The sequence below is a fragment of the Ipomoea nil genome, unplaced genomic scaffold, assembly GCF_001879475.1.
Source record: "Ipomoea nil cultivar Tokyo-kokei standard unplaced genomic scaffold, Asagao_1.1 scaffold1895, whole genome shotgun sequence".
In the NCBI taxonomy this organism is placed as follows: domain Eukaryota; kingdom Viridiplantae; phylum Streptophyta; class Magnoliopsida; order Solanales; family Convolvulaceae; genus Ipomoea; species Ipomoea nil.
Window position 1 is genome coordinate 2066461 of NW_017618323.1, and position 27637 is coordinate 2094097.

The window sequence follows — 27637 nt, forward strand, 5'->3', positions numbered from 1 at the left end:
CAAAAATCGCATATCCTGACAATATATGAAAATTATATTTTATATATACTCATCACCTCCCATGTCTTCTTAACAACCAGAATAATGAATGAGGAACCTAAGACTCAGTTATGAAAATTCAAAAAACTTTTGTAACTTCTAAAAATGATTTTTGACTGTTGCATATGAAAAAATTTTACATACTAAAAATCTCAAGTTATTTCGTTGGTGAATTTCTCATAAAAGCAACCTGAAAAATTTGATATCATTTTATATCTCAAAAGTTCTGGTTTGATTACCTTTGTTGCTTAGTAAAGAAAATTGAAAATTGATAGGATAGTGTGTTTCACATGTCTGAAGACAATGATCAAGTGTTTCTTTGTTTGTGCTAAGTCTTAAGTTTGTTATACGAGAGCCAGGTTCCTAACAAGTCATACTAAAGTTATCGAAATGCTTTTATAATTGAACAATCTTGAAATAAGAGGCTAAGAAGTGAAAAATAATGTTGTAAAAGTGGTTTTGATATAAGAAGGAGAATAAAATGTGAATTTCCTACTTTATCCCTCAAATTTTAAATATTTTTAACTTTTTTCGTCACGGTCGAGGACCAATTGCTTTACTTCGTTCATAACTGAGGGACTAAAAATGAATACAGTCATAACTCAAGGATTGAATCGAAACTTAGGTATAACTCAAGGACCAAAGATGTAATTTTCCCTTTTAAAATTAGATTTAGATTAGAAAGAAAGAAAGAAATAAATAAATCCTGTTTGGAAAAGGAAAATAATAGTAGTGCTTTTCACAGTCAAATTAGGAAAACACACTATAGCTGATAGCTCCAATCCGCTTGCATGCATCCCGTCATAACCTTTTTTTTGTTTTGTTTTTTTTTTTTTTTTGTTTTTTTTTTTTTTCTATATAATCTCTGCTCTCGTTTATCAGATTTTCCCATATACTACACTCGCTATCATTACAGAACTCTCTTTTCTAATTGTAAACTGGGACGACGTGCTTGTTTATCTCTTGAAAATTCAAAAATTTTCAATGGCGGGCGGCGGCGTTGGGGTCTTCATCCGTGTGACCCGTTGAAGGGTGGCACTGTGGCAGTCAGGCGGAAAGTCCTCTGAAGAAGGAATTAGCGGAGGTGGAGGCGATGGCAGTTCAGCACCTTTGTTGCACAAAAACAGTAAGGAGGAGAAGAAAACCATCACAGAACGTTACGTTGGATCCTCCTTCTTCACGTCGTCGCCGCCATAATTTAATAAATATTTTTCTTTTATGCGATTATGAATTTTCTGTTATGAGATTATGAATTTACAGTACATTCATAATCTCATAACAGAAAATTCATAATCTGACCAAACGCGCACCGTTAACACCACATCCGCGATTTTTTTTTTGTTTTTTTGTTTTTTTTTTTAACGTAAAAACGACGCCGTTTGGACCCGTGTTCACCATTCATTGTGAACACGTTCCAGGGTATAATTTGCGAGAATACATAATATTGTTAAGTGAGGATGTTGACCTATTATATAATTTGCCTATTTTTAAGTTATATTTTTTAGAACTATAACCTTATTAAAATAGCACAATATCAAAAGTTTTCTTGAAATTTTAACATTAAAATATTATATCTAAATTTATATCTGAATACAACATAATTAAAAATATCTAAATCAATATAAAGAATGTCTAAGTTATAATTATAAGGTAATTATAATATCCGTCTGTACTTGTTGGTCGTGCTCACTTCTAGTCCTTAAGTTATAACTAACATTGTAAATTTTGTTCTTTTTCTAACAAAACATTATGGACAAAATTTGTAACATCAATTATAACTTAGGGATGAAAAACGAGTACAACCTATTAGAAAAAGAACAAAATTCACAACGTTAGTTATAACTTAGGGACGAGAAGTGAACACGACCAATAAGTAAAAACGAATCCTACAATTACCCTATAACTTAGAGACAAAAAGTACAATTTTTTTCACTAAAAGAAGATACTTATAAATGTAGTCATAAGTTCATAACAATTGATATATGTGCAAGTAAACAAGAGTGAGAATGAGGGCAAATTATACCGTGCACAAGAGTGCGCTCTGGGCCAAAACGACGTCGTTTTGTACCTTTTTTGCGTGTCTGCTGTAAATTCATTAAAAAAATTTCCATGTTTCGAATGTACAGAATTAAATAATAGAAATTACATAATTTTATACATGAAAATACAGAATTTTATACTTGAAAACACATAATTTTATGACTGAAAATTCCCATGTTTCGAATGTACAGAATTATATAATAGAAAACACAGAATTTTATACCTGAAAACACATAATTTTTAACATAATACAAAACGGTGTGGTTTTGAAAGGCGCAGGACACACATTGCTATGTGCGCCCTAGTGCACGGTATAACGATTGGAGAATGAGGTAGGTGGTAGAAGTATTACATAGGTAGCTAGTAGGAATTCTATTTTACATTTGGATAACAAAACAAAAGTGTTATTCAAAAGAAAAACTATATGCTCCATCTGCCTCATTTTATCTATCCTACTTACTATTTATTGGTAAAAAAGAAAATAACATTTTTTTTCCTGTGTTATATGTTTATAGCATTTTCCCCCTTAAGTTATTCATGTATTCACATTTGTCCCTTCAATTGTGTTAAAAGTGACGGTATTTCCCTCTTTTATGTTAAATGGACATTTTTACCTTTAAAAATAAGTATTTCATGTATTTTTCTTATCAAACAAATTATTACTTATATGTATAGATGATCACGGTTCGGTTCGAACTTAACCGGACACTGTAGCAATCGAACCAAAACTGTAGGGACGGTTCTGGTTACTATTCAGAACCTGAAAAAATAAAATAAAATAAAATAATTGTTGAATTTAGACTATTTTAAAAATAAGAAATAGAATTTACAAAAATAAATAAATTTTGAACTGGCGATTCAAACCGAAATTGAAACCTTGAAGTGGAACCGAAGCGCAGTCATGTCTACTTATATGTGGAATTAGAATAAATGTGAAAATGATCAAACACTATTGGTAAATGATAAATCGGTTCGGTTCTAGTTTTGATTTTGAATCGCAGATTTAAAATTTTTTTATTTAATAATTTTTGTAAATTCTATTTCTTACTTTAAAAATAGTCTAAATTCAAAAATTATTTTATTTTATTTTTTTTCAGATTCTAAATCGTAACCAGAGCCGTCCCCAACAGTTTTGGTTCGATTGCTACAGTATTCGGCTAAGTTCAAATCGAACCGTTGTCATCCATACATATAAGCAATACATTTGTTGGAAAACATTTTCCCGTCTAGCTCAGTTGGTAGAGCGCAAGGCTCTTAACCTTGTGGTTCTGGGTTCAAGACCCAGGGTGGGCGAATGATCAGGGATTGAGTTTCCAATTGTTATGCTGTAGAACCGTATTCATAATTATGAATAGGTTTGGAACTGTGTCGAACCGTTGTCATCCATACATAGTCTCCAATCGTTATGCTGTGGAACTGTAATTATGAACAGTTTTGGAACTGTGTCGTACTGTTGTCATCCATACATATAAGCAATACATTTGTTGGAAAACACTTGCCTGTCTAGCTCAGTTGGTAGAGTGCAAGGCTCTTAACCTTGTGGTTTTGGGTTCAAGCCTCAGGGTGGGTGAATGATTAGGTATTGAATCTCCAATCGTTATGCTGTGGAACTATAATTATGAACAGTTTTGGAACTGTGTCGTACTGTTGTCATGTCATCCATACATATAAGCAATACATTTGTTAGAAAACACTTGTCCGTCTAGCTCAGTTGGTAGAGCGCAAGGCTCTTAACCTTGTGGTCTTGGGTTTAAGTCCTAGGGTGGGTGAATGATTAGGGATTAAGCGATACATTTGTTGGAAAACACTTGCCTGTCTAGCTCAGTTGGTCGAATGATTAGGGATTAAGCCTCCAATCGTTATGCTGTGGAATCGTATTCATAATTATGAATAGTTTTGGAACTGTGTCGAAATGTTGTCATCCATACATATAAGCAATACATTTGTTGTTTGTCTAGCTTAGTTGGTAGAGCGTAAGGTTTTTAACCTTGTGTTCCTAGGTTCAAGTCTTAGGGTGGGTGAATGATCAGGATTGAGTCTCCAATCGTTATAGTTTTGGAACTATGTCGAACCGTTGTCATCCATACATATAAGCAATACATTTATTGGAAAACACTTGCCCGTCTAGCTCAGTTGGTAGAGCGCAAGGCTCTTAATCTTGTGGTCCTGGGTTCATGCCCTAAGGTGGGTGAATGATCAAGGATTGATCTTAAATTGTTATGCTGTAGAACCGTATTCATAATTATGAACAGTTTTGGAACTGTGTCGAACCGTTGTCATCCATACATATAAGCAATACATTTGTTGAAAAACACTTGCTCGTTTAGCTCAGTTGGTAGAGTGCAAAGCTCTTAACCTTTTGGTCTTGGGTTCAAGCTCCAAGGTGCAGGAATGATTAGGTATTGAGTCTCCAATCGTTATGCTGTGGAATCGTATTCATAATTATGAACAGTTTTGGAACTGTGTCATACCGTTGTCATCCATATATATAAGCAATACATTTGTTGGAAAACACTTGCCTGTTTAGCTCAGTTGGTAGAGTGCAAGGCTCTTAACCTTGTGGTCCTGGGTTCAAGCCCTATGATTAGGAATTGAGCCTCCAATTCTTATGCTGTGGAAACGTATTCATAATTATGAATAGTTTTGGAACTGTGTCGAACCGTTGTCATCCATACATATAAGCAATACATTTGTTGGAAAACACTTGCCCGTCTAGCTCACTTGGTAGAGCGCAAGGCTCTTAACCTTGTGTTCCTAGATTCAAGTATCAGCGTGGGCGAATGATCGGGATTGAGTCTCCAATCATTATGCTATGGAACTGTATTCATAATTATAAACAGTTTTGGAACTATGTCGAACCGTTGTCATCCATACATATAAGCAATACATTTGTTGGAAGACACTTGCCTGTCTAGCTCAGTTGGTAGAGCGCAAGGCTTTTAACCTTGTGGTCCTGGCTTCAAGCCCCAGGGTGGGCGAATGATTAGGGATTGAGTTTACAATTGTTATGCTGTAGAACCGTATAAGCAATACATTTATTGAAAAACACTTGCTCGTCTAGCTCAGTTGGTAGAGCGCAAGGCTCTTAACCTGCCATAGCAATACAACCCTCGCTCTTAACCTGCCTAAGCAATACATAGCAATACAACCCTCAGGGTTTGAGTTTCCAATTGTTATGTTGCCATACATATAACCAATCATTATGCTATGGAAACTCTTAACCTTGTGTTCCTAGGTTCATTTCTGTTTCTATAACTACAAACAGAAATTCTGGCTTCAATGAGATTTAATATCCAGAACCATCTCTAAAATTTCTATTCTAAGGACAAATCTTTTCCAATATCAAGACTTATAACTCCTCCATTGTTTTACGCATATGCCAAATCTCAAGCAGATAGTTTGTGTTCAATTGAAGAACAGGCAGCAAGTAAACTCACACAGAATTCACAAACCATTATACATATAGAAAAGATTTAGTTGATGCTTTTATTAAAGATTTTCTTTTGCAATTGCATCTCTGGATTTACTATTCAGATATGACTGTCCGGAGTGGAAGTTTGCTTTCAACCTCCTTCACTTCCGCATTTCTTTCAGCAACAACTTTCGACATTCCAAACATCTGAGAGGAATTGTTATCCAGGATCAATAACAATGGAAAACTGTTCTAGATTCAAATATTAATTATAGCAACAGTCTCACATAAATTAGCAATTCAAAACAAACCTTCTGGATAGTTTTCTTGAAGCACGTTTTATGTTCATCCATTGAAGCATGTATGAACTCGTCAATATGATCTTTCACATCTTCTAAAAAAGTGGCACTTTCAGACTTCTTCTTCCGGCATGAAGCCGTTGCCATATTAACAGCTGCAGCTGAGGTTTGTGCCTCAGGTTTACCTCCTTCAGTAGCCATTCACTCTGATTACAAAATAAATCGATACGTAACCTAAGATTAAGCACGACAAAGGTTACCCAATTCATATTCCATGACTTCTAAGAGTGGAATATTGGAGGATTACTAAAGCAGATTTGAGCTCAATTTTTTGACATAATTATGTTCTCTCATAAATGCTATTGTGCAACAAGCTTGGTTGGCGTGAGTGGCCGTGCACTCTTGTCCCCCTCAAGAGAGGTCGGGAGTTAGAATCCCCTCTCGTATGAAAAAGCCTGGCCAGCACTTTACCCCTTAATTGGGCCGATCCGGTGTGAACGTGAATTAGTCTGAGTATTGTACAGGTTTAAAGGTGCTTCCTACAGTTAGTTAGAGTCTGCTCAAAACACCTGACAAAAAAAAATAAATGGTATTGTGCATTGGGTTGTTTCCTTAGAGCAAAATTAATTGTTGACAAAGCTAAATTTGTGCCTACATCAGTACTTTAATATGAATGCTTTCTTTAATATACAACTTCAAGGGTTTGGGAACAAACTTGAAGAAAATCCACTCCACACATGATAAAACAGGGCAAAATAGCATAAAGTAATACATTAGAGAACTGATTCATATCAATTCAAAGGAAAAAAAGGGGATGGGCGTGAATTTACCTGGGGAAAATTGCAAAGGACAGCAATGAAATCAAAGCCTGCGAATTGAATACCTGATACAAGAATACGCAAGAATTAATCGAATAAGCAGGAGATAATCTAGAAATACAAGATGAGGAAGAATTATAAGTATCTGTGAAAGAAAAGGAAGGGTTTGAGTTCTCAAACCTTCTCTTACACTGCGGAGTCCAAAGGAATGAAGAATTGCAGCATCCTAATATACTAAGGGGGCTGACTTGGACAAGGGGTCAAGTCATGTTTGCAATTAAGGGGAATTTACTAAAATGGGAAGAATTTAAAATAGTTTTTGAAAGTTGAATAACACAGTCTTGTGAGTACGTAGTGTTTGGCAATTAGTTGATAACTGATTGAATTAGTTGGTTTAGTTGATATTGGATTAATTGGTATAGATAGAAAAATATTTAGTAAATTAATTATTTACTTTTAGCTAATTGTATGTGAAATAACATATAGGGCTATTGTGCTAATTTTTTAACTCTTAAATAACTTTTATAATTTATTTATTTATTTATTTTATTATATTATAATTATTATTCGTTGTTATTATTATTATTATTAATTATAATTTTTTAATTATTAATAATATTATAATTATAGATTAATACTCCGTAGTTAATAATAATTAAATATTAAAAATGTCAATTTAAATAAAATTAGAATAAACATAAGTCATTCTAAAAGTAAAAAATAAAAAGAATAAATATAAGTCGTTAATAATAATTGAACATAATAGTCAAATAAAGTTAATCAATTACATAGTATATAAAAATCTCACCTACTTCTCATTTAATCTACCTTGTTTTTATGTTTCATTTTATCCCATTCAAAGTTGGTCTTTTCTTAAACGTATTGTATACAAAGATCACAAAGAAGGTAAAACAATTCTTTTGACCAACTAATCTTGCCTGAATATGTACCATGTTAGCTAACCGCTAATTGCAAAACAAGTTCACTGCATTGTCATCATTTTGCAACGAAAAAGGGCACTGTGCATAATGTCAAAATACTATACATTTAAGAATATAAGTTAAGTTTTGTCTTCTCCCATTTTCTCATAACATCAATACTTTATACTTCCATCCACCAAAAAAAGGTAACAAGAGATTTTTAAGAAAACAAAACCAAAACAAAGAGGCTATAGTAACAGTCAATTAATTTGGAGAAGACAATTCTAAAACTAGATCAGAGGAGAAAGGTGAAAAAGGGGTAGAAAAAATCTGGATTATACTATAAAGCTAGCAAGCATCCTTCCTTCTTCCAAATGTATGCTTGAAAATTCATTTGAACACGAACACGAACACAGAACCTCACTCAGTTTCTCGACTTTCCTCTACCACGCCCATGACCTCCACCTCTACCACGGCCATGACCTCCACCTCTACCGCCTTTTCCACCGCCATGACCTCCACCTCTTCCGCCTTTGCTGCCGCCCTCCCTTAAGGCCTTATTAGCATTATGCTTTATTTGCATGCTCTCCGGCAAGGGAAGGATACGATCCACGCACTTCCTGAAGCTGAAGTCATCAGCGGACCCATCCACCCTTACGATGAAGAAGCAGCGACTTTTAAATATAGGGTGGTTTCGAACTTGAAATGCACCAATTCCCTGGCCTATTTTTTTCTGTGGATCTGCATGACCCTTCTTAATCAGCTCCAGCAAAACCATATGTTCGTACTGCAATTAACACCACCATGAGTCAAACTATCAATACAATCGTCAAATACATCAAGAAAAGTATTGAAAAAGTTAAACATCACTAATATCCGGAAACTATGTACCACCACCTTTTAACATATATGGAATTTAAACAGGACCAAAGATTGTAACAATAGAATACACTCAAAAACGATAATTGCAGCAACTCTATAACTAAAGACCAGATATGATTATGAAGACAGAAAATGATTCACCAACTGATACCGATGTAAAGAGGATATCAACAGTGTAGTCCAGAAATAATAGTTATCAGCATTAACTTACCAAAAATATGGAACTACATTAGAAAAATGCTAGGGGTGAGGGAATTCAGGGAATGAAAAGGTAATAAAGCTGAGAGATCAACAATTCATTGCCCCAATGTCATTGTCCTCTACAAAAGGATTCACTTCTCTCACAGCCATATCATACATTGCATTACCGGTACTAAACTCAATCATGCAGGTTAGGCCAAAACTAAGGGAGTGTTTGGTAAATAGTTGTTAGCTGATTAGGTTAGTGGGTTTGATTAGTTGATATCATTAGCTGATTGTAGAAAAGTAGCTGATAGTTGATTACATGCAAAATAACTTTCTCAAAAAGCTGATAGAAAAAGAGCTACTTTGAGAAGCTTTTTGAATTTTAGCATTTTGAAACAATAAGCTGTTACAAAAAGCTAATTAATCAAACACTCATATCGATTATTTAACCAAGTCAAGCAGCTAATAATGGTCAAATAAGCAAAAATTGGCTAATAAGTTAACTATGTTAACAAATAGGGCCTAAACCTTTAGAAAGACATAGGTTCTAAAATATAGTTTATTTCAAAGTGAAACAGAGCATGGAACAGTCAAGCAGATATAATAGGCTAAAACAATAATCAGCTAAACTAGTTGCAACAAAGTAATGCCTAATTGCCAATATGCAGCTAATCATTCAAAATTTCATCTTTTAACAAGAAGCCTTAAAAGCATTCTAATATCAACTCTTTTTACAAAATTCTTATAAGAAATAAGCCAAAAACAAAATCCATTACATTTAATATGCCAATTTTTTTTTTTTTTTTTAAATAACTGTGGAAAAATAAACATCTGCAAGAGATTACAAAATATTTAAAAATTCATCTTCTAAAAAGATACCCAAAATTGACTATAAAGATCAATTCTTTTCACAAACACACATGCAAAATAAGCCAAAAACTAACTTGTTTCAGAGATAAGACAATACTCCGAATTGACAATAATGTATTTTAAAGATGGAACCTTTCCTACCTCGTTGATGTCGAGATTAGGAGCCCAGTGATGAAGTAATTTGTAGCAGTATTCAAACATCTCTACCGACGACCCAAAGCTTTTCGGACCCAGAGTAACCGGACCCGATTTATCATCCTTCTTTCCCTCCCCAACTTGGCTTCCTTCCAAAATTTCCAGCCTTTGTTCTTCAACAGACTTATCGACCCTTACTTTCTTCGAGGCGTCACCATTGTCACCGTTCTCCGGCTCGCCTCCCTCCTCCCTCGGCCGCTTTGCGCCGCCGTTCTCAGTCCCAGAGTCCTCAGCGACGTTGGATTCAATATCCATGTCCTCGGATAAGGGTTTGGCGACTTCCGGTGCAGATTCTGACATGGCTACGCTGTGAAAACTGAGGTTTGATAAGCCCTACTTTGCTACTTCTGGCTATACAAACCGTTTTTAAAGAGCGGGGTTTTCTACCCGAATTTGACGTGTTGGGCTTTTCAATTTTTTTAGAATAATAAAAGAAGTATAATTAAATTTAAGAAAATGATCAAATACACTCTTAAATTTAATACGACAAGTTAGATTATTTGAAATTAAGAATAGATTTTTTTTTTTTTGATATATCTTTTCATTTTTAAAAGTGAGATATCATGGTCTCCTCCAAGAAAGTCAAGAACTGTGAATGGAGAACTCTCCGATGAACATTACTGAAGGAGCATGCCCATCGGTGACTCACCGTTCACCGGAAGACCAAGACCTGCTTGAGAGAAGCACCAGAAGATCAAAAAAGGGACGGACGGAGTTGGAAGCGGTGGTCTCGCCAACACCGGAATCGGAATCTCGCGGAACTCCGATGGCGGAGGAATCAAGATCACTGGATTCGAACCAGTGGGGGACTCCCGGTGTCACACCGCATATTGCATGGGGCCGATCTAGACTGAGTCAGGCAAATGAAATGGACATCCCTGAAGAAGAGGCTTCAGATGACGAAGGTATGGAGAATGAGGTGAGCGCTGAAGGATTCTCGGTGATCAGAGTGACGAAAGAAGAGAAAGAACGGCTACTTCGTCCTTGGCGGCGTTCCCTTATTCTTCACCTTCTGGGCAAAACGGTGATCTATTCTTACCTTCTACAGCGTCTGACTAGATTGTGGAAAACAGAGTCTGGGTTCGAATTAATTGCTCTCAACAACGACTATTATATTGCGAAATTCGAATCCATTAAAGACTACGATAACGTGAAACTCGGCGGACCATGGATGGTCCTTGACCACTATGTCACAGTCCAAGAATGGGAGCCTAAGTTTGACACAAGAAATAGAAAGACAAGCAAGGTCCTTGCGTGGATTCGTTTTCCGGCCATACCAATTGAATATTTCGACGATGACTTTCTGAAAAAGATGGGAAAGACGATTGGCCGGCCGGTCAAAATTGACACCACCACAAGCGTAGCATCTAAAGGGAAATTCGCTAGAGTGTGTGTGGAGGTGGACATTATGAAGCCTCTGGTGTCTAAGTTTGTGTTACATGGGGTGGATTGGCCTATAGAGTATGAAGGTATCCACCTCGTGTGCTTCAAGTGCGGCATCTATGGTCACCGTCAAGAAACTTGTGGTAAGGATGTTGAGGAAAGACAAGCTATGGAAGACGGGGGAGATGCTGCCACAACCGAGCGAAATGTTGCCCCCAACTCTAAGCCGACGGAGAAATATGGGCCATGGATGCTGGTGACACGGAGGGACAGCCGCAACAGTGGCAGAAATCACAACCGCCATACCGCAAACCAACCCAGAGCCAGACAACAAGTTCCAGTGAATACTAACCAATCTGTGTTTTATGATGCAACTATGCAATCAAGGTTTGCAACTTTGGATGGCTTAAACGAAGCTGAAACGGCACGCGACCAAGAGCTGAAACGGCAACTATGCAATTACAAGTGGAATTTGGGAAGCAATGGCTTTGGGCGGCTTGAGCCAATTCAAAGGAATTGGGATCGGATTTCACTTACTTGGGTGGCAATTGAGATGGAATTGGGAGCGGATTTCACTTACTTGGGTGGCAATTGAGATGCAATTGGAATTGGGAGCCGATTTCATAGCAATTGAAATTGGGAGCTAGTTCGAAGCAATTGAAATTGGGAGCAAGTTTCACATGGGAATTAATTCAAGATGGGAGCCAATGGGAATCAATTCAAGATATTCCAAGATGGGAGCCAATGTAGAATTGTAGTATGGGATGAAAATTCAAATTGAGGACCAATTCTAAATTGAGGACCAATATGGGATGCAAATTCAAATTGAGGACCAATTCTAAATTGAGGACCAATTCAAAGAAGACATGGAGATCAAATTGAATTGAGATGAAAAAATTCAAATTGAGGACCAATTCAAAGAAGACATGGAGATCAAATTGAATTGAGATGAAATTCAATACCAGATTGGGAAGCAATTGAAAGCACCAGGAGAAGCCCAAGCCAATTGCAAGTCAAAGTCAATTGGGAGCCAATTACAATGGAGAAATTCAAATTGGGTGCCAATTACAAGCCAATTGAAATTGGGTGTCCATTGCAAAGGAGAAATTCAAATTGGGTGGAAGTTCAAAACCAATTTGAAGTCTGAGAACACCCAGACGTGAGAATGAAGAAGAAGAAGAAGAACTTATGGCCCGTTTGGTTCACGGAATAGGCCGGGAATGGCATAGCATTCCCAGTAATAGGTCTATTCCTTTGTTTGGTAACCATTTCTATTACCAGGAATAATATTCCTAGTAATAGCCTATTACCTCAAATAAGGTAATAGCTATTACTAGGAGCCCCCCTGGTATTAGCCTATTACTGAACGCTCAGGAATAGATTTTAGAATCTATTTCCTTTTTTACCCCTTTCTTTAACCTAATTTTTTTATCCTATATATAAATTTATCCTATTTCACCACCACCGTCGTCGTCGCCGCCACCACCACCATCGCCACCGCCGCCGCCACCACCACTATCGCCACAACCGTCACCGCCCCCACCACCACCATCGCCCCCACCACTGCCACCGCCACCACCACCACTACCACCCTAGCACCACCACCGCCACCACCATCGTCGCCGCTGCCCCACCACCACCACCGCCACCACCACCATCACCACTACCACCACCACCATTGTCGCCGCCGCCGCCACCACCACCACCACCGCCACCAGAACTACCACCGCCGCCACCACCACCACCACCGCCACAACTATCGCCGCCCCCACCACCACTGCCACCACAGCACCATCACCACTGCCACCACCACCACCATCGCCAAAACCGTCGCCGCCCCCACCACCACCGCCGCCCCCACCACTGCCACCGCCACCACCACCACTACCACCCCAGCACCACCACCACCACCGCCACCACCATCGCCACCACAACCACCACTACCACCCCACCACCACCGCCACCACCACCACCATCACATATTTTTATAAGGGTATTTATGTCTTTTAAAACATATTTCATTTCTATTCCTTAAATCAACCAAACACTGTAATATAATTCCTAAAGTCTATTCCTTATGCGAACCAAACAATAGAATATAATTCTTATTCTATTCCTGGCCTATTCCATTCCTTATGGAATAGCATTACTATTACCTCAAAATTCATTCCGTGAACCAAACGTGCTGTTACAGTGAAAATATTCTCACAAGGAAAAATACTAGTCTAACTAGTATGGGATTAAATTAATGAATATTTTTTTGAATCCCAAAGATACAAAGACCACTTCAGAGCTGATCAAAGAAGCCATTCTACACCAAAACAGAGACCCAGATATTCCCACTCAACGTTAAACTAGAGGAATATCAGATGAAGTTTGGGAGCTTATTTACATGGAGATGAAGATCCATCAAACGGCTAGCTTATCCTTTCTGACATCTTTGCAGAAGATAAGATAAGATCTCTGACAAAAAGATACAAGATTTCAAAAATGAGAGCGTCTCTTTCCAACGGACAGATTCTCATTACCAGCTATAAAATGATGAAGATATGAAGACTTGAAGATAACGAACTCACCAACAAGAGAGCAGAAAATACATCAAGGAGATCGAATAGAGCAATTAAGCTTAAAAGAGCATAGAGCAAAAATATCATTTTGGTACAGAGCATACCAAAAATCTTCAAGTGAGAAGTGAGAAAAGAAAAAGAACTCAGAGAGCTTCAAAGAAAATATTCAGAGAGTTCAAAAAGCAGAGCAAAAATATCAAGTGCTTTACTTGATACATTCAAAGAGAGAAAACACTCAGAGCTATCATTCCAGAGTGTTTATCTTCATCAAAGAGACCTGCGCATCATTGAAGATCATCTACAGAGTCTCAGAAGTTGGAAGCAAGACAACACTTGTTTTGGAGCAAAACAAGAGAAGGGAGGAAAGTAGCACGAAGCTGTGAGATCCGAAGCAGCAGTGTCGGAGGCACTGGGCGTGATTAGTGCGGGCTTTGTGATCAAAGCACTAGATCACGGGATACGTTTCTACCGGAGTGTGGAAGACGGGGGGAAAGTAACGCGGAGTTGTGAAATCCTGGGATAGTAGCGCGGCAACGTGAAACCCGAAGCAGCAGTGTGGTGTCACTGGGCGTGATTAGTGCGGGCTTTGTGATCAAAGCACTAGATCACGGAAATTCATTGTATCTTGGAACCAAGGAGTGGTAGATATAGTGAATTGCTCTTGGAGATAAGAGCAAGTGGAGTAGGAGGATTACACCACCTCGCGAACCACTATAATTGTCTTGTGTTCTTTACTGCTTTCTTTACATACTGCTCTTTACATATTCGCTCTACACGAGATATACTGCTCACACAATCTCACACACACTTTATTTTTATTTATTTCCGCTGTGCACCATACTCTAACGATCTAGTTAAGAGTTTTGGTTTATCTCTGGCTTAGCAATTGTTGTGCTGTGCGAAAAATGAGAAAGTCTATTCACCCCCCCCCCCCCCCCTCTAAACTTTCACCTTACCTCTTTTGGGACCATCACTCCCTTTTCATTATTTTTTATGTCTGTTTTAGTTTGGAATTGTCAGGACGCGGCCTCCAATTCTTTTAGGCGCACCTTGAATAATTTCTTACGTTTGCATAAGCCGGTAATTGTATGTTTGCTTGAACCCAAGGTCTCGGGGAATCAAGCTAATAAAATCTGTTCTAGTTTTGGGTTTGATGAGTGGGTAAGAATGGAGGCCGTGGGGTTCTCTGGGGGAATTTGGGTTATGTGGAAAGTTTGTATGAATGTAACTGTCTTGCATACTCACCCACAGTTCATATCTCTGCAGGTTAGTGAGAGAGCTGATATGCCTTGGACCCTCTCGGTGGTGTATGGCAGTCCCAACCAACATCTCAGACATCTCCTGTTCTCGGATCTAACAGATAATTTTCCAGATCACAACCAGCCATGACTTGTGGCTGGCGATTTCAACTCTGTTACCTGCCAAGATGAGGTTAGCAACAAGGAAGGCTTCTCCACTAGTAGATGTGTCACGTTCAATCGCTGGATTTTCAGGGAAGGCTTGGTGGATTTAGGATTCGAAGGAGCCAAATATACCTGGAGGAGGGGCCACGATTCGGAGGCTTTTAGAGGAGCTAGACTCGACCGCGCGTTAGGCAACATAGCGTGGAAGATGAATTACCCGGATACAGTGATTAAACACCTCCCAATTGTTTGCTCGGACCATGCTCCGTTACTCATATATACGTGCCGTTTGATACCTGGAAACAGCCCGAGATGGTTTAGGTTCAACTTAGCATGGACAACGCATGCTAGTTTCAACAGCCTGGTGAGCTCTGTTTGGGACAAAGAGCTGGATTTGGAGGCAAATAGAGAGGCCATGACAAAAGCATTTTCTGATTGGACTAAATCGACTTTTGGGAATATTTTCTATAGGAAGAAACGTCTCATGGCAAGGCTAGAGGGCATCCAGAAAAGATCATCCATTAGTTTCAATCCGGCACTAGCGAAACTGGATAAGAAGCTAAGATTGGAACTAGAGGAGACATTGTTCCAGGAGGAACTCGTTTGGTTCCAACGTTCCAAAGAGAATTGGATTACATCCGGGGACCGTAACACAAGGTTCTATCATGCTGCGATTTCGGTGAAAAGGAATCATACAAAAATCACATCGCTTAAGGATGATCAGGGAAACCCATTCGCGTCTGAGGAGCAAGCCACTCAACACGTTCGCACATATTTTTTCAACCTTTTTACAGCAGGACCTACTGCAGTTCATCTTAATAATTCAACTGTGAATTTTCCCATTTTGAGTAATCTTGACTGGGCACAGGTGTACACTCCGATCACCGAAGAGGATGTGAAGCATGCCCTGTTCGAGATGTCACCATCTAAGGCACCCAGACCAGATGGATACACTGCTGGCTTCTACCAAAAGACCTGGGCAATTCTGGGAGAGACACTGACCAAGTTTGTTTCTAAATTTCTTGCAGATGGTATCCTACCCTCGGGTTGCAACGATACGCTGATTTCACTAATTCCTAAGGTGTCGAATCCAAACAATGTGAAACAACTAAGGCCGATTGGCCTATGCAATGTGACATACAAGCTATTAACCAAAGTCATGTCGCTTAGACTCAAAAGCATCTCGAGGAAGCTTATCGGTACACACCAATCAAGCTTTGTGCCGGGAAGGCAAATTGTGGACAATATTCTGACGTATCAAGAAGTTCTTAACTCAATGAAGAGCAAGAAAGGCAATTCCGGCTGGTTTATCATGAAAGTGGACTTAGAAAAAGCCTATGATATGTTTGATTGGAGTTTTATCGAGGACACGCTCCTAACAATCGGACTAAACCAAAGTTGGAGAAGGAACATCATGAACTGCGTTACATCTTCGCGTCTAGCCTTAATATGGAATGGCCAAAGATTCGAGTGGTTCAAGCTAGGAAGGGGAATAAGACAAGGGGACTCGATCTCACTGTTATTGTTTGTTCTGTGTATGGAGAGACTGAGCCATATCATTCAGGAATCTGTCTCAAAAGGGCGCTGGAAAGGTATAAAAGTTTCAAGGTATGCTCCTAATGTTTCCCATTTGTTTTTTGCAGATGACCTAGTACTCTTTGGAGAGGCGTCAGTAGAACAAGCCATGGAGATGAGAAGCTGCTTGGATCGGTTCTGCGCAAGCTCGGGTCAAAAGATAAGCCTAAGCAAATCTTCCATATTTTTTTCGAAGAACACGGATACATCATTGCAGCAAAGTATTGAGGAGATTGCAGGAGTAGCCAGTGTTGCGAACTTGGGAAACTATCTGGGCATCCCTTCATTGCATGGTTGAGTCAAAGTTGAGTCCTTTGCAGGAATCATCGACAAAGTTCAAGACCGGTTGTCTGGTTGGAAGTCCAAAACCTTATCTTTAGCTAGGAGGTACACGCTGGCCCAATCCGTACTCTCTTCCGTCCTATATTACACGATGCAGTTTGTCCTGCTACCCTCCGGAGTTGTCAACAGTGTTGAAAGGCTCATCCGTGATTTCATATGGGGCAGCAGGGTAGGAGATCGGAAATGCCACCTTGTGAGATGGGATGTGCTTACTCAGAATAAGTCATGCGGCGGCCTGGGCACCAAGAGACTAGAGCCAATGAACCAAGCATTCCTAGCCAAGCTAGGTTGGAAGCTTATTCAAGATGAAGACAGTCTATGGTCGTAAATATTCAAAGCTAAATACAATATCTCCTCTACTGATTGTTTGTCTTGGAAACCAAAAGGAAATATGTCTAATGCCTGGAGAGGAATCCTCAAGTCCGTTCCTATCCTACAAAAAGGTATTAAGAAACAAGTAAGAAATGGCCAAAGCACTGCATTTTGGCGTGAATGTTGGTTGGAAAACAAACCCCTTATCGAGGTTGCAACAAATCTGATACCAACCGGCAATCTAAATAAGTCAGTTGCTAGTTATTGGGACATTAATTCTGGCTGGAAATGGAATCAACTGGAACCGGTACTACCACCTGAGATATGTGACAAATTGGCAGCATTTATCATTCTAGACAACTCGGAAACGAGCGACACTATTAGTTGGAAGAATGAGCTGTCTGGGAAATTTTCCATTACTTCTGCTTATGACCTAACCACAAACGCAGCTGAGACAGTGACAGTGGCTAATGGAATAGCGTATGGAGGCTTAAGGTTTCCAAATCGTATTCGCACATTCTTATGGCTTGCGAACCATGATAAAATTATGACTAACAGTAATAGATTTAAGCGTGGGATTTCAGACAATGACAAATGCCCTCTGTGCACGGATAAGGTAGAAGACACAGAGCACGTTCTTCGTTGTTGCCTTGCGGTGGACATGGTATGGAAAGAGGTATTAGCATCACAATATGACAGATTTGCTATCTTTTCGTTCCTAACATGGTTAGAGAAAGGCATATCAGATGAAGGCAATGGTCGGACTCCCTACAAACCCAACACTCTGTTCGCCACAACGTGTTGGTGGATATGGAAGTGGAGAAATGAATATATTTTCGAAGGCACGGCCAAACCACTCTACCATAAAGTGAACTGGATCCGTGCACAAGTTGAAGAAACCGAGAAGGCCTTCTCCAAAGCATGCAGGTCCCTCAGTGCATCCGATACGTCCTCCTAGAAACTTCTCTGCTGGGAAAAGCCTCCAGAAGAATATGTCAAGATCAACGTTGATGGCTCGGTAACACCTTCCAACAAAGCCAGTAGCGGAGGAGTGATCAGAAACCACAATGGTGAATAGTGTGCAGGCTTCTCCTTCTCTATTGGAAATTGCTCCCCCTAGAAGCGGAAGCTTGGGCTCTTTTAAAAGGTATCCAATTAACCATTGACAAAGGCTTTCCCAAAGCTATTTTCGAGTCTGATTCAGTCGAGGTGGTAAACTACATGCGTGGAACAAACCCCCCACGGATTGCGGCTCATAACATACTGGAGGCCTGCAAAAAGGAACTTAGCAGGTTGGAGGTTCAGCAAGTGGTAGCAGTACTCCGAGAGCAAAATCGAGCAGCTGATTGTCTAGCAAAACTCTCTAGTAACCTCCCAGTGGGTCTTCACGTGTTTTCAGAAGCTCCGGACCTGGCCAGAGGAGTATTAGAAGATGACTTTTCGGGCATTCCCAGATGGCGCAATGTGCATGGCCAACCTAGCAATTTGTAATAGTGTGTCTCTTCGGGTTTTCCCCTCCATTCAAATATATATATATATATATATATATATATATATATATATATATATATATATAAATAAAGAATTAATACAAGAAGTTAATTAAGTTTTCAAATTTTTTAAAATTGTAATCAAGCATGTAACCATGTCAATTTAATGCTTTTAATTTGTAAATGCTATTCTCTTAGTTATAATTAATAAAATATGAAATATAATTAAGAAAATAAATTTATAAAATTAAATAAATGTGCATTCATAAATATTTAAATTTTTGGCTTAAACATATACATATACTTACGTACTATATTATTCATACAAAATTAAAATACTAATTTTTTAAATTTCTAAATGTAATTATCTTAATTATAAATCTAGAACATAAGTTATAATTAGAAAAATTATATTATAGAATTAGCTTAAAAACATATTAATAAACAATATATGCATATACAATGTATTATACAACCATGCATATATTGAAATGCATCATATTAGAGTTTAAATTTATTAATTAATACAAAATTTAAAATTTATATATTTTTTAATTTCTAAATACAATTCTCTTAATTATTATTTATATTGTTAGAAATATAATACTCTGTATATATGAAATATGGAGTATAATTAAGAATAAATGAATTTTAATTATGTAAATTTTCTTCATAAATATCTAAACATGTACATGATTATGGATTATAATAACCATACAAAATTCGAATTTTATTACATATTAAAATAGATACTTAACCATAGGTCTAACTCTCTTGGGCTCTTATTAGTATAGTAGATAGATATTTTCCAGGGCTTCTTCTCTCCTTTCTAGGGTTTTCTCTACTTCTCTCCCTTCTAGGGTTTTCTTTTTCCAATCGGTGACTAGGCTACGGAGGCAGATTTTGACGACGAAGACGATAGCTAGTTCAACACAACAGCGACGTGATGATGGTGTGGCAACATTGACGGAGAGATGGGCCGATATGGTCCTCGAGGATGAGGAAGAAGGCGTCGAGGCCGACGAGGCGTACTAGCTAGCTCCGGATGATGATGCGACCGTGTATTTGGTCGTCGGTCATTTCTTGACGGCCAAACTGATAAAAGTTGAGTATATGCGGCAGGTTCTAGCATCGGTTTGGTTCGACAATTATTTTATTTTATTTTTTTCAGATTCTGAATCGTAACCAGAGCCGTCCCCTACAGTTTTGGTTAGATTGCTGCAGTGTTCGGCTAAGTTCAAATCGAACCGTTGTCATCCATACATATAAGCAATACTTTTGTTAAAAAACATATGTTTGTCTAGCTTAGTTGGTAGAGTGCAAGGCTTTTAATCTTGTGGTCCTAGGTTCAAATCCTAAGGTGGGCGAATGATCAGGGATTGAGTCTTAAATTGTTATGCTATGGAATTGTATCATTCATAATTATGAACAGTCCCATACATATAATTCCATAATTATGAACAGTCCCATACATTTGTTAAAAAATACTTGCTCGTCTAGCTCGGTGGGTGAATGATCAGGGATTGAGTCTATTCATAATTATGAACAATTTTGGAACTGTGTCGAACCGTTGTCAGATACACATATAAGCAATACATTTATTGAAAAACACTTGCCTGTTTAGCTCAGTTGGTAGAGCGCAAGGCTCTTAACCTTGTGGTTTTGGGTTCAAGCCCCAGGGTGGGCAAATGATTAGGGATTGAGTCCATTAAGTAATACATAGGGTCGTTATGCTGTGGAACCATATTCATAATTATTTGAAACTGTGTCAAACCGTTGATACATTTGTTGGAAAACACTTGCCCGTCTAGCTCAGTTGGTAGAGCAAAAAGTGTCATTCTTATAGAATAAAAGAAGTATAATTAAATTTAAGGAAAATAAGTGTCATTTTTATAGAATAAAAGAAGTATAATTAAATTTAAGGAAAATGATCAAATACACTCTCAAATTTAATACGCAATGTTAATAATTTAATACATCAACGCCTAAATAATTTTTTAATTTGTAAATGCTATTCCCGAAGCTGGTGGGACCGTTTCAGAGCTCCTTTGTTCCCGGGAGACAGATAACGGACAATATTTTGATCTTCCAAGAAGTTATGCATACAATGAAAGAGAAAAGGGGAGCCAAGGGTCTTATGGCCATTAAGCTGGATCTCGAAAAGGCCTATGACAGATTGTCATGGGATTTCATCGACACGCTTGGGCAGGCCGGTTTCGCCGAGCAATGGAGAAGAGTGATGATGAGCTGCATTAAGACTTCCCAGTTGTCCATCATCTGGAATGGGCAGCGCCTGCCCCCCTTTAGTCCACAACGGGGAATTCGCCAGGGCGATGCCATGTCCCCAGCCATTTTCGTTCTGTGTATGGAGAGGCTCAGTCAATTGATAATCTCAGAAGAGGAGGCAGCGAATTGGAAAGGTATCAAGTTAGCTACTGCAGGTCCAACACTAACCCACCTTTTTTTTGCAGATGACATGATCCTTTTTTCGGAGGCTTCTTTAACACAGGTGGATGTCATCAAGAAATGTTTAGACAAGTTCTGTGCGCTGTCGGGGCAGAAGATAAGCCTTAACAAGTCTCAGGTGTTTTTCTCGAAAAATACTGACACAAGAACAGCGGAGGCCATCACTCAGAGACTATCTATCGAGCAAACCACGGACTTGGGCAGGTACTTGGGCGTGCCAGCGCTACACGGACGGGTCACTTGTAATACCTACTCGGCCCTTCTTGATAGGATTTCTACGCGGCTGGAAGGTTGGAAGTCCAAGACTCTATCTTTTGCTGGGCGAGCTGTTCTGGCAAAGTCGGTTTTGAATGCAATACCGACTTACACAATGCAAACTGTGGCACTTCCAATAGGAATTTGCCTAGAAATGGAAAAGCGCATTCAGAAGTTTATCTGGGGCGGCAATACTACGGATGGGAAGAACATGCTGAACCTGTTAAACTGGCAGACCGTAACCACGGCTAAGGATGTAGGCGGTTTGGGCCTCCGGCAGCTACACAATTTGAACACGGCATACATGATGAAGTTAGGGTGGCGGATCGAAACTGAACCGAGCAGCTTATGGGTTCGAACCCTTTCCACAAAATACAGTAGTATGGGAACGAGGCAGGTGGCTACACTGGGTAGGCGCAAAGTTTCGAACGCTTGGCGAGGCATATGTGCGGCGACAGACACTCTAGAGAAGGGTCTCATACGTATCGTACGCAATGGGGAAACAACAAGGTTTTGGATGGATAAATGGCTAACACCAGAGCCCTTAAGGGAGCAACTCAGCGTTCCCTTGAGTCTGCCCGATCTGTATGCGAATGTTGCTGACTATTGGGACGCGAACTCAGGCTGGAAATGGGAACATCTCAACTTGCTACTGCCGCAGGACACTTTGGCGCGCCTGGCGAGTTACGTCCTGATGGAGGGGGCGGCTGATGCTGTTGGATGGGGACCAGACAAAACAGGAACCTTCTCGATCGCGACTGCCTACGAGATGGTAGGGGGAAGTGAGCCGAGAGACAATGACAGTGACTGGAGCGCCATTTGGAAACTTCACGTTCCGGGATGGGTGTGCACGTTCCTTTGGCTTGTGAAGCATGGGAGAATTTTGACTAATGCCGAGAGAGTAAGGAGACACTTAACAACTAATGCTTTCTGTGGCTTGTGTGCAGGAACGGTGGAAGATCTCGACCATCTATTCCGAAGGTGTCCAGCGGCGAAGGGAGTGTGGGACGCAGCTCTGAGTAGGCGCACCCTGGAATATACAGCGAGGCTTTACTGGAATGCGTGGCTATCGATAAATATCAAGGGCGACCCTAAACATGGCTTTGAGAAGGGCTGGCCGGAACGTTTTAGTACCAGAATTTGGTGGATTTGGCGCTGGAGGAATGCTATGGTCTTCGAAGCACAGAACATGCCGATTGAGCAAAAGTTGACTTGGCTCGGACGGTATGACGTGGAGGTCAGTACGGCGTTCAAGACGAACCAGATGGGCGAGAATGGAAGAGGCGACACTGGAAGAATTCAAGTGCGATGGGAGAAACCAGAGGATGGATGACTCAAGTTGAACGTTGATGGTTGTTGGAAAGGAGACGGGCGCGCAGGCTGCGGTGGTCTACTACGGGACTCGCATGGCAGCTGGTGCCGGAGCTTTACGTATAACATCGAACGATGCTCGATAGATGAAGCTGAAGCGTGGGCTGTCCTTCAGGGACTCCGTATGGCGAGGGACTTTGGTGCCACCAAAGTCGTGGTCGAAAGCGATTCGAAGAAAACAATAGAAAATTTGAGAACCGAGTTTGCTTGGAGAAATTGCAGTTTCAACATCTTGAGATGGTGTGAGCAGGAGGTGGCGCTTCTAAACGAGGTAGTTTTTCACCATGTGTACAGGGAGCAGAATAAGGCAGCTGATGTTTTAGCATCGATGGCACTTAACCACCCAATCGGTTGGCGAGTACACGAAGAGATACCGCCCGAGCTTGAAAGAGATGTCAGTCGGGATCGGCTTGGTGTGTCGTACATGAGAAGACAGTAGGCTTAGTTTGTCTCTGGGTAACCCCCTCCTTCTGATGAAAAAAATAATTAATAAAATATAAAATATAAAATATAATTAAGAAAATTAAATTATAAAATTATATAAATGTGCATTCATAAATATTTAAAAATTTGCTTAAATACATACATATACTTATGTACTATATTATTCATACAAAATTAAAATACTAATTTTTTAAATTTCTAAATTAATTATCTTAATTATAAATCTAGAACATAAGTTATAATTAGGAAAATTATATTATAGAATTAGCTTAAAAACATATTAATAAATAGTATATGCGTATACAATGTATTATACAACCATGCATATAATAAAATACATCATATTAGAATTTAAATTTACTACTACAGAATTTAAAATTTATATATTTTTAAATTTCTAAATATAATTCTCTTAATTATTATTCTTTAGAAATATAATATATATGAAATATAATTAAAAATAAATGAATTTTAATTATGTAAACCTTCTCCAAAATATATCTAAACATGTACATGATTATGGACTATAATAACCCTACAAAATTTTAATTTTATTTGCTATAAAAATAGATGCTTAACCAAATATATGAAGTCTAATTATATTATTATATTATACTTTTTTTTTTTGAAAATTTTCTGCGGTGCTTCATTAGAAAAATGCTGAAATAATGTCTGGTGGGTGAGTATCCCAGTACATAGTATCAGGTTGCTGATAAGCCGTAGTGGCTAAAGCATGAGCTAAATAATTGTCCGATCTAGAAATATAATTAAAAGAACATGAGTGAAAATAAACGGCAATTTGTCTGCAGCTATCAATGGCATAGCCAACGTAAGAGCGAAACGCAGTGGTTGATGATGTAAGGTAGCGTTATAGTGTCAAACAATCCATGTAGATCTCAATATTCTGTTCACCTCGATCCTTTAGCCATGATAAAACTTCCTTACACGCCAAAGCCTCAGCCATAAGTGGTGACGTACAGGCCGGTAGCGGCGCGGTTAGTGCCGAGATATAGGCTCCATCTCCATCTAATAAAACGGCCCCTACAGTTGCATTCCCTGTCTCGTGTAGATATCCCGCATCGACCCTGCATCTTCTCACTGGCGGCACAGAGGATCCGGCGGCGTCGGCAGCACCGCGGCCGGCGGTGGGACTCGCCTGGGCAGCGTGGCGGTTTTCTGTCGGCAGCGTAGCAGTGGCAGTGGCAGCCACGGCTGGGCGGGACTGAGTCCATGCGGTCTTGGCTGCCGCTGCGGCTCTGAGTAGGGACCCCGGGCGTGGTAAAAACGCCTCCCAAACTGCACCATTTCGAGCTTTCTAAATATTGTATAGAATTGATGCTGCATATAACATTCCATCAGAATCTAAAATATTTAGAAGTTCCCCAAACCAAACATGAAAAATATCCGTGACAATATTGGGGATTGTAAGGTTGGATTGATCCCAAATGTTTCTTGCAAAATCACACAAGACTAATGCATGCATTGTATTCTCATGTGATATCCCACACATAGCACAATATGGGTTCACCTCCACCCTCTTTAAAAGCAAGTTCGTAGTTGTAGGCAAAATATCACAAATAGCTCTCCAGAGGAACATTTTCCACTTTGGTGGAATTTTTAGTCTCCATAAAGCTAACCAATTAGTAAAGGGGCCTTGATTATTCTCATAATCTCCCACCAATCGTCTGTACCCGCTTTTCACAGAATATAATCCTCTCGGGTCCCCGTACCAATACCATGCATCATTATAATCCCGGGATACAGGTACTCTCATAATTCTCTCGAAATCCGTAGGTTGAAATAAATCTGCTAAAATTTCATTATCCCATGTACCAGTTTGTTGATCTATTAGCCCCACTACTCTGGCCTCTCGTAACTGTATAGGCATCTCTGTTTGTATCATAGGGTCCTGGTCATCCAGTAACCATGGATGGGTCCATATAGATGTAGTTTCCCCATTCCCAATTCTTCGTCTGACCCCACTACAAATTATGCTCTTTGATGCCATTATACTCCGCCAACAAAAACTGGGATTATTTCCTACCTGCGCATCAAAGAAAGTATCCCTGGGAAAATATCGGCTTTTGTAAACACGAGCTACTAAGGAATCAGGCTTAGTGAGCATTCGCCATGCCTGTTTCCCCAACATAGCTAGATTAAATGCACGTAGGTCCTTAAAACCCAATCCACCATACTTCTTAGGAACACATAGCTTGTCCCAAGCCTTCCAGTGAACTCGGTTGTCCGTCCCAGAACCCCACCAATATCTATTCATCGTTCTTTCTATAGCCGTGCATACTGATATAGGTAGCAAAAAAACACTCATTGAGAAGGTAGGCATAGATTGTGCCACACTTTTCAACAGTATTTCTTTCCCTGCCTGAGACAATAACCTTTTATTCCACGACCCAATTCTTTGGCGTATTTTATCCTCAATATATGCAAAAGCTGCCTTTTTATTCCTACCAACAAACGAAGGTAGACCCAAGTACTTGCCAAAGTTTGGTGCCTGCTCCACCCCCAAAACTTGGGCCACACTTTCCCTATCCACATTACTCGTATTCCTGCTATAACAAATACTCGACTTGTGGTAGTTAACCACCTGTCCCGATAGATCCTCATATACAGTCAGGCATTTCTTTATCTCATTAGCCTCTTCCACATTAGCCTTAAAGAATAAAAGGCTATCGTCCGCAAAAAACAAATGAGAAATCTGAGGGGCACCTCTTGCTACCCTACATCCATGAATTAATCCCGCTCTGTTAGCCTGTTGTAGTAACAACGAGAGTCCCTCTGCACAGATAATAAACAAATATGGGGATAGCGGGTCTCCCTGTCTCAAACCACGCGTGGGTATTATTGGGTCACTCCTTGAGCCATTTATCAGAATACTATAGGAGACTGTGGTCACACATTTCATAATCAAATCAACTCATCTATCATGGAAACCCAATGCCATCATCATATTACGGAGAAAAGGCCACTCCATTCGATCATACGCCTTAGCCATATCCAGCTTAAGTGCACCCCAGCCCCTCAATCCACACTGTTTTCGATTCAGAAAGTGCCCCACTTCTGCAGCTAATAGAATATTATCTGTTATCAATCTATCTGGGATAAAAGCACTCTGTGTCTCAGATATTATTCCTTCCATCAAAGGCTTCATTCTATTAGCCATCATTTTAGCTATTATTCTGTAAATGACATTGCTAAGTGCTATAGGGCGCAAATCAGTTACTAACTCTGGATTACTCTTTTTAGGGATCAACACAATATCTGTCTCATTCAAGCCAGACGGGAGGTCACCTGATTCAAGACAGTTTAGCACAAAACTCGCAACATCCCCTCCTACCACATCCCAGAAATGCTGATAAAAACCCGGATTCATTCCATCCGGTCCCGGTGCTTTATCCGGATACATTGCAAACAATGCATCCTTTACTTCCTCCAGATTAAATGGCCGTAATAGTGAGTCATTCTGCGCCTGTGATACCCTGGGTTCTATCCCCCCAAAAAAATCATCTCCAGTTCCCGGACCCCCAGAGCTGAAAATATTCTTAAAATAGTCCAGAATGATATCTCTCATGGGATCCCCCTCCAACCAATCCCCATTGTCATTCATTAATCTAAGTAAAGTATTCTTTTTCTTTCGGTGAGAGGCATACCTGTGAAAGAATTTGGTATTGGCGTCAGCTTCCTTGAGCCAGTGCTGCTTGGCTCTCTGCCTCCAGTATGCATCCTCCTGGGCCTCAGTGCGACTCAGAAGTTGCTCTATTCGCTGAAACTCGACAAGAGAGGCCGAGTCAGTGCATCCTCTCAAACGTTGTTGATCCCGTTTCAGCTGCACAATCTGTTTCCCATACTTATGGAACCGATCCCCACCCCATCGTGTTAACCGGTTTCCACAGTATTGAACACAACCCTGTAAACCCTGCCCTCTCCCTTCCTGCCACGCCTGCTCCACCACACCCCTACATCCCTCATCATATAACCATGCCATCTCAAACCTAAAACCCCTTCTTCTAACCCCATCCCTCCCTACCTCCTCCTGAACTGTGAAAAAAATGGCTGAATGATCTGACTTCCTGGTTCTCAAATTCATAACCTTTACATGGGGAATTATATTGCGCCACTCGTTCGTTACTAGGACCTTATCAAGTCTCTCCTCAATCCAGTTTGCAGTCCCTTTCCCCTTCTCCCAGGTATATGGGTATCCAATCATTGGCAACTGGGCCAATCCACAATCCTCAATCGTCTCCCCAAAACCTCGAAGAAGGCTATTCGGATGTGGATTTCCCCCTCTCTTCTCATACTGGTATAGCAAATCATTAAAATCCCCCACCACCACCCACGGGAGATTCGATTTTG

The 27637-nt window shown here is 39.8% G+C and overlaps 1 protein-coding gene, 1 long non-coding RNA gene and 3 other non-coding genes across 5 annotated transcripts; 4 read left to right on the forward strand and 1 right to left on the reverse strand.

The window, feature by feature from the left end:
• The first annotated feature begins 2979 nt into the window (after positions 1–2979).
• LOC109193558 lies at positions 2980–27637 on the forward strand. The gene is made up of 3 exons (XR_002056305.1): positions 2980–3060; positions 11380–11384; positions 27627–27637. It is a non-coding gene; the product is annotated as an uncharacterized LOC109193558 (long non-coding RNA).
• TRNAK-CUU lies at positions 3300–3372 on the forward strand. The gene has a single exon. It is a non-coding gene; the product is annotated as a tRNA-Lys (tRNA).
• TRNAK-UUU lies at positions 4985–5057 on the forward strand. Its single transcript has one exon. It is a non-coding gene; the product is annotated as a tRNA-Lys (tRNA).
• On the reverse strand, positions 7608–10033 carry LOC109193557 (protein DCL, chloroplastic-like). The gene is made up of 2 exons (XM_019344410.1): positions 9608–10033; positions 7608–8315 (listed from the first exon to the last, which is right to left on the reverse strand). The coding sequence occupies exons 1-2, from the start codon at positions 9959–9961 to the stop codon at positions 7953–7955; spliced, it is 717 nt and encodes a 238-aa protein (XP_019199955.1). The 5' UTR covers positions 9962–10033; the 3' UTR covers positions 7608–7952.
• Positions 20348–20420, forward strand: TRNAK-CUU. Its single transcript has one exon. It is a non-coding gene; the product is annotated as a tRNA-Lys (tRNA).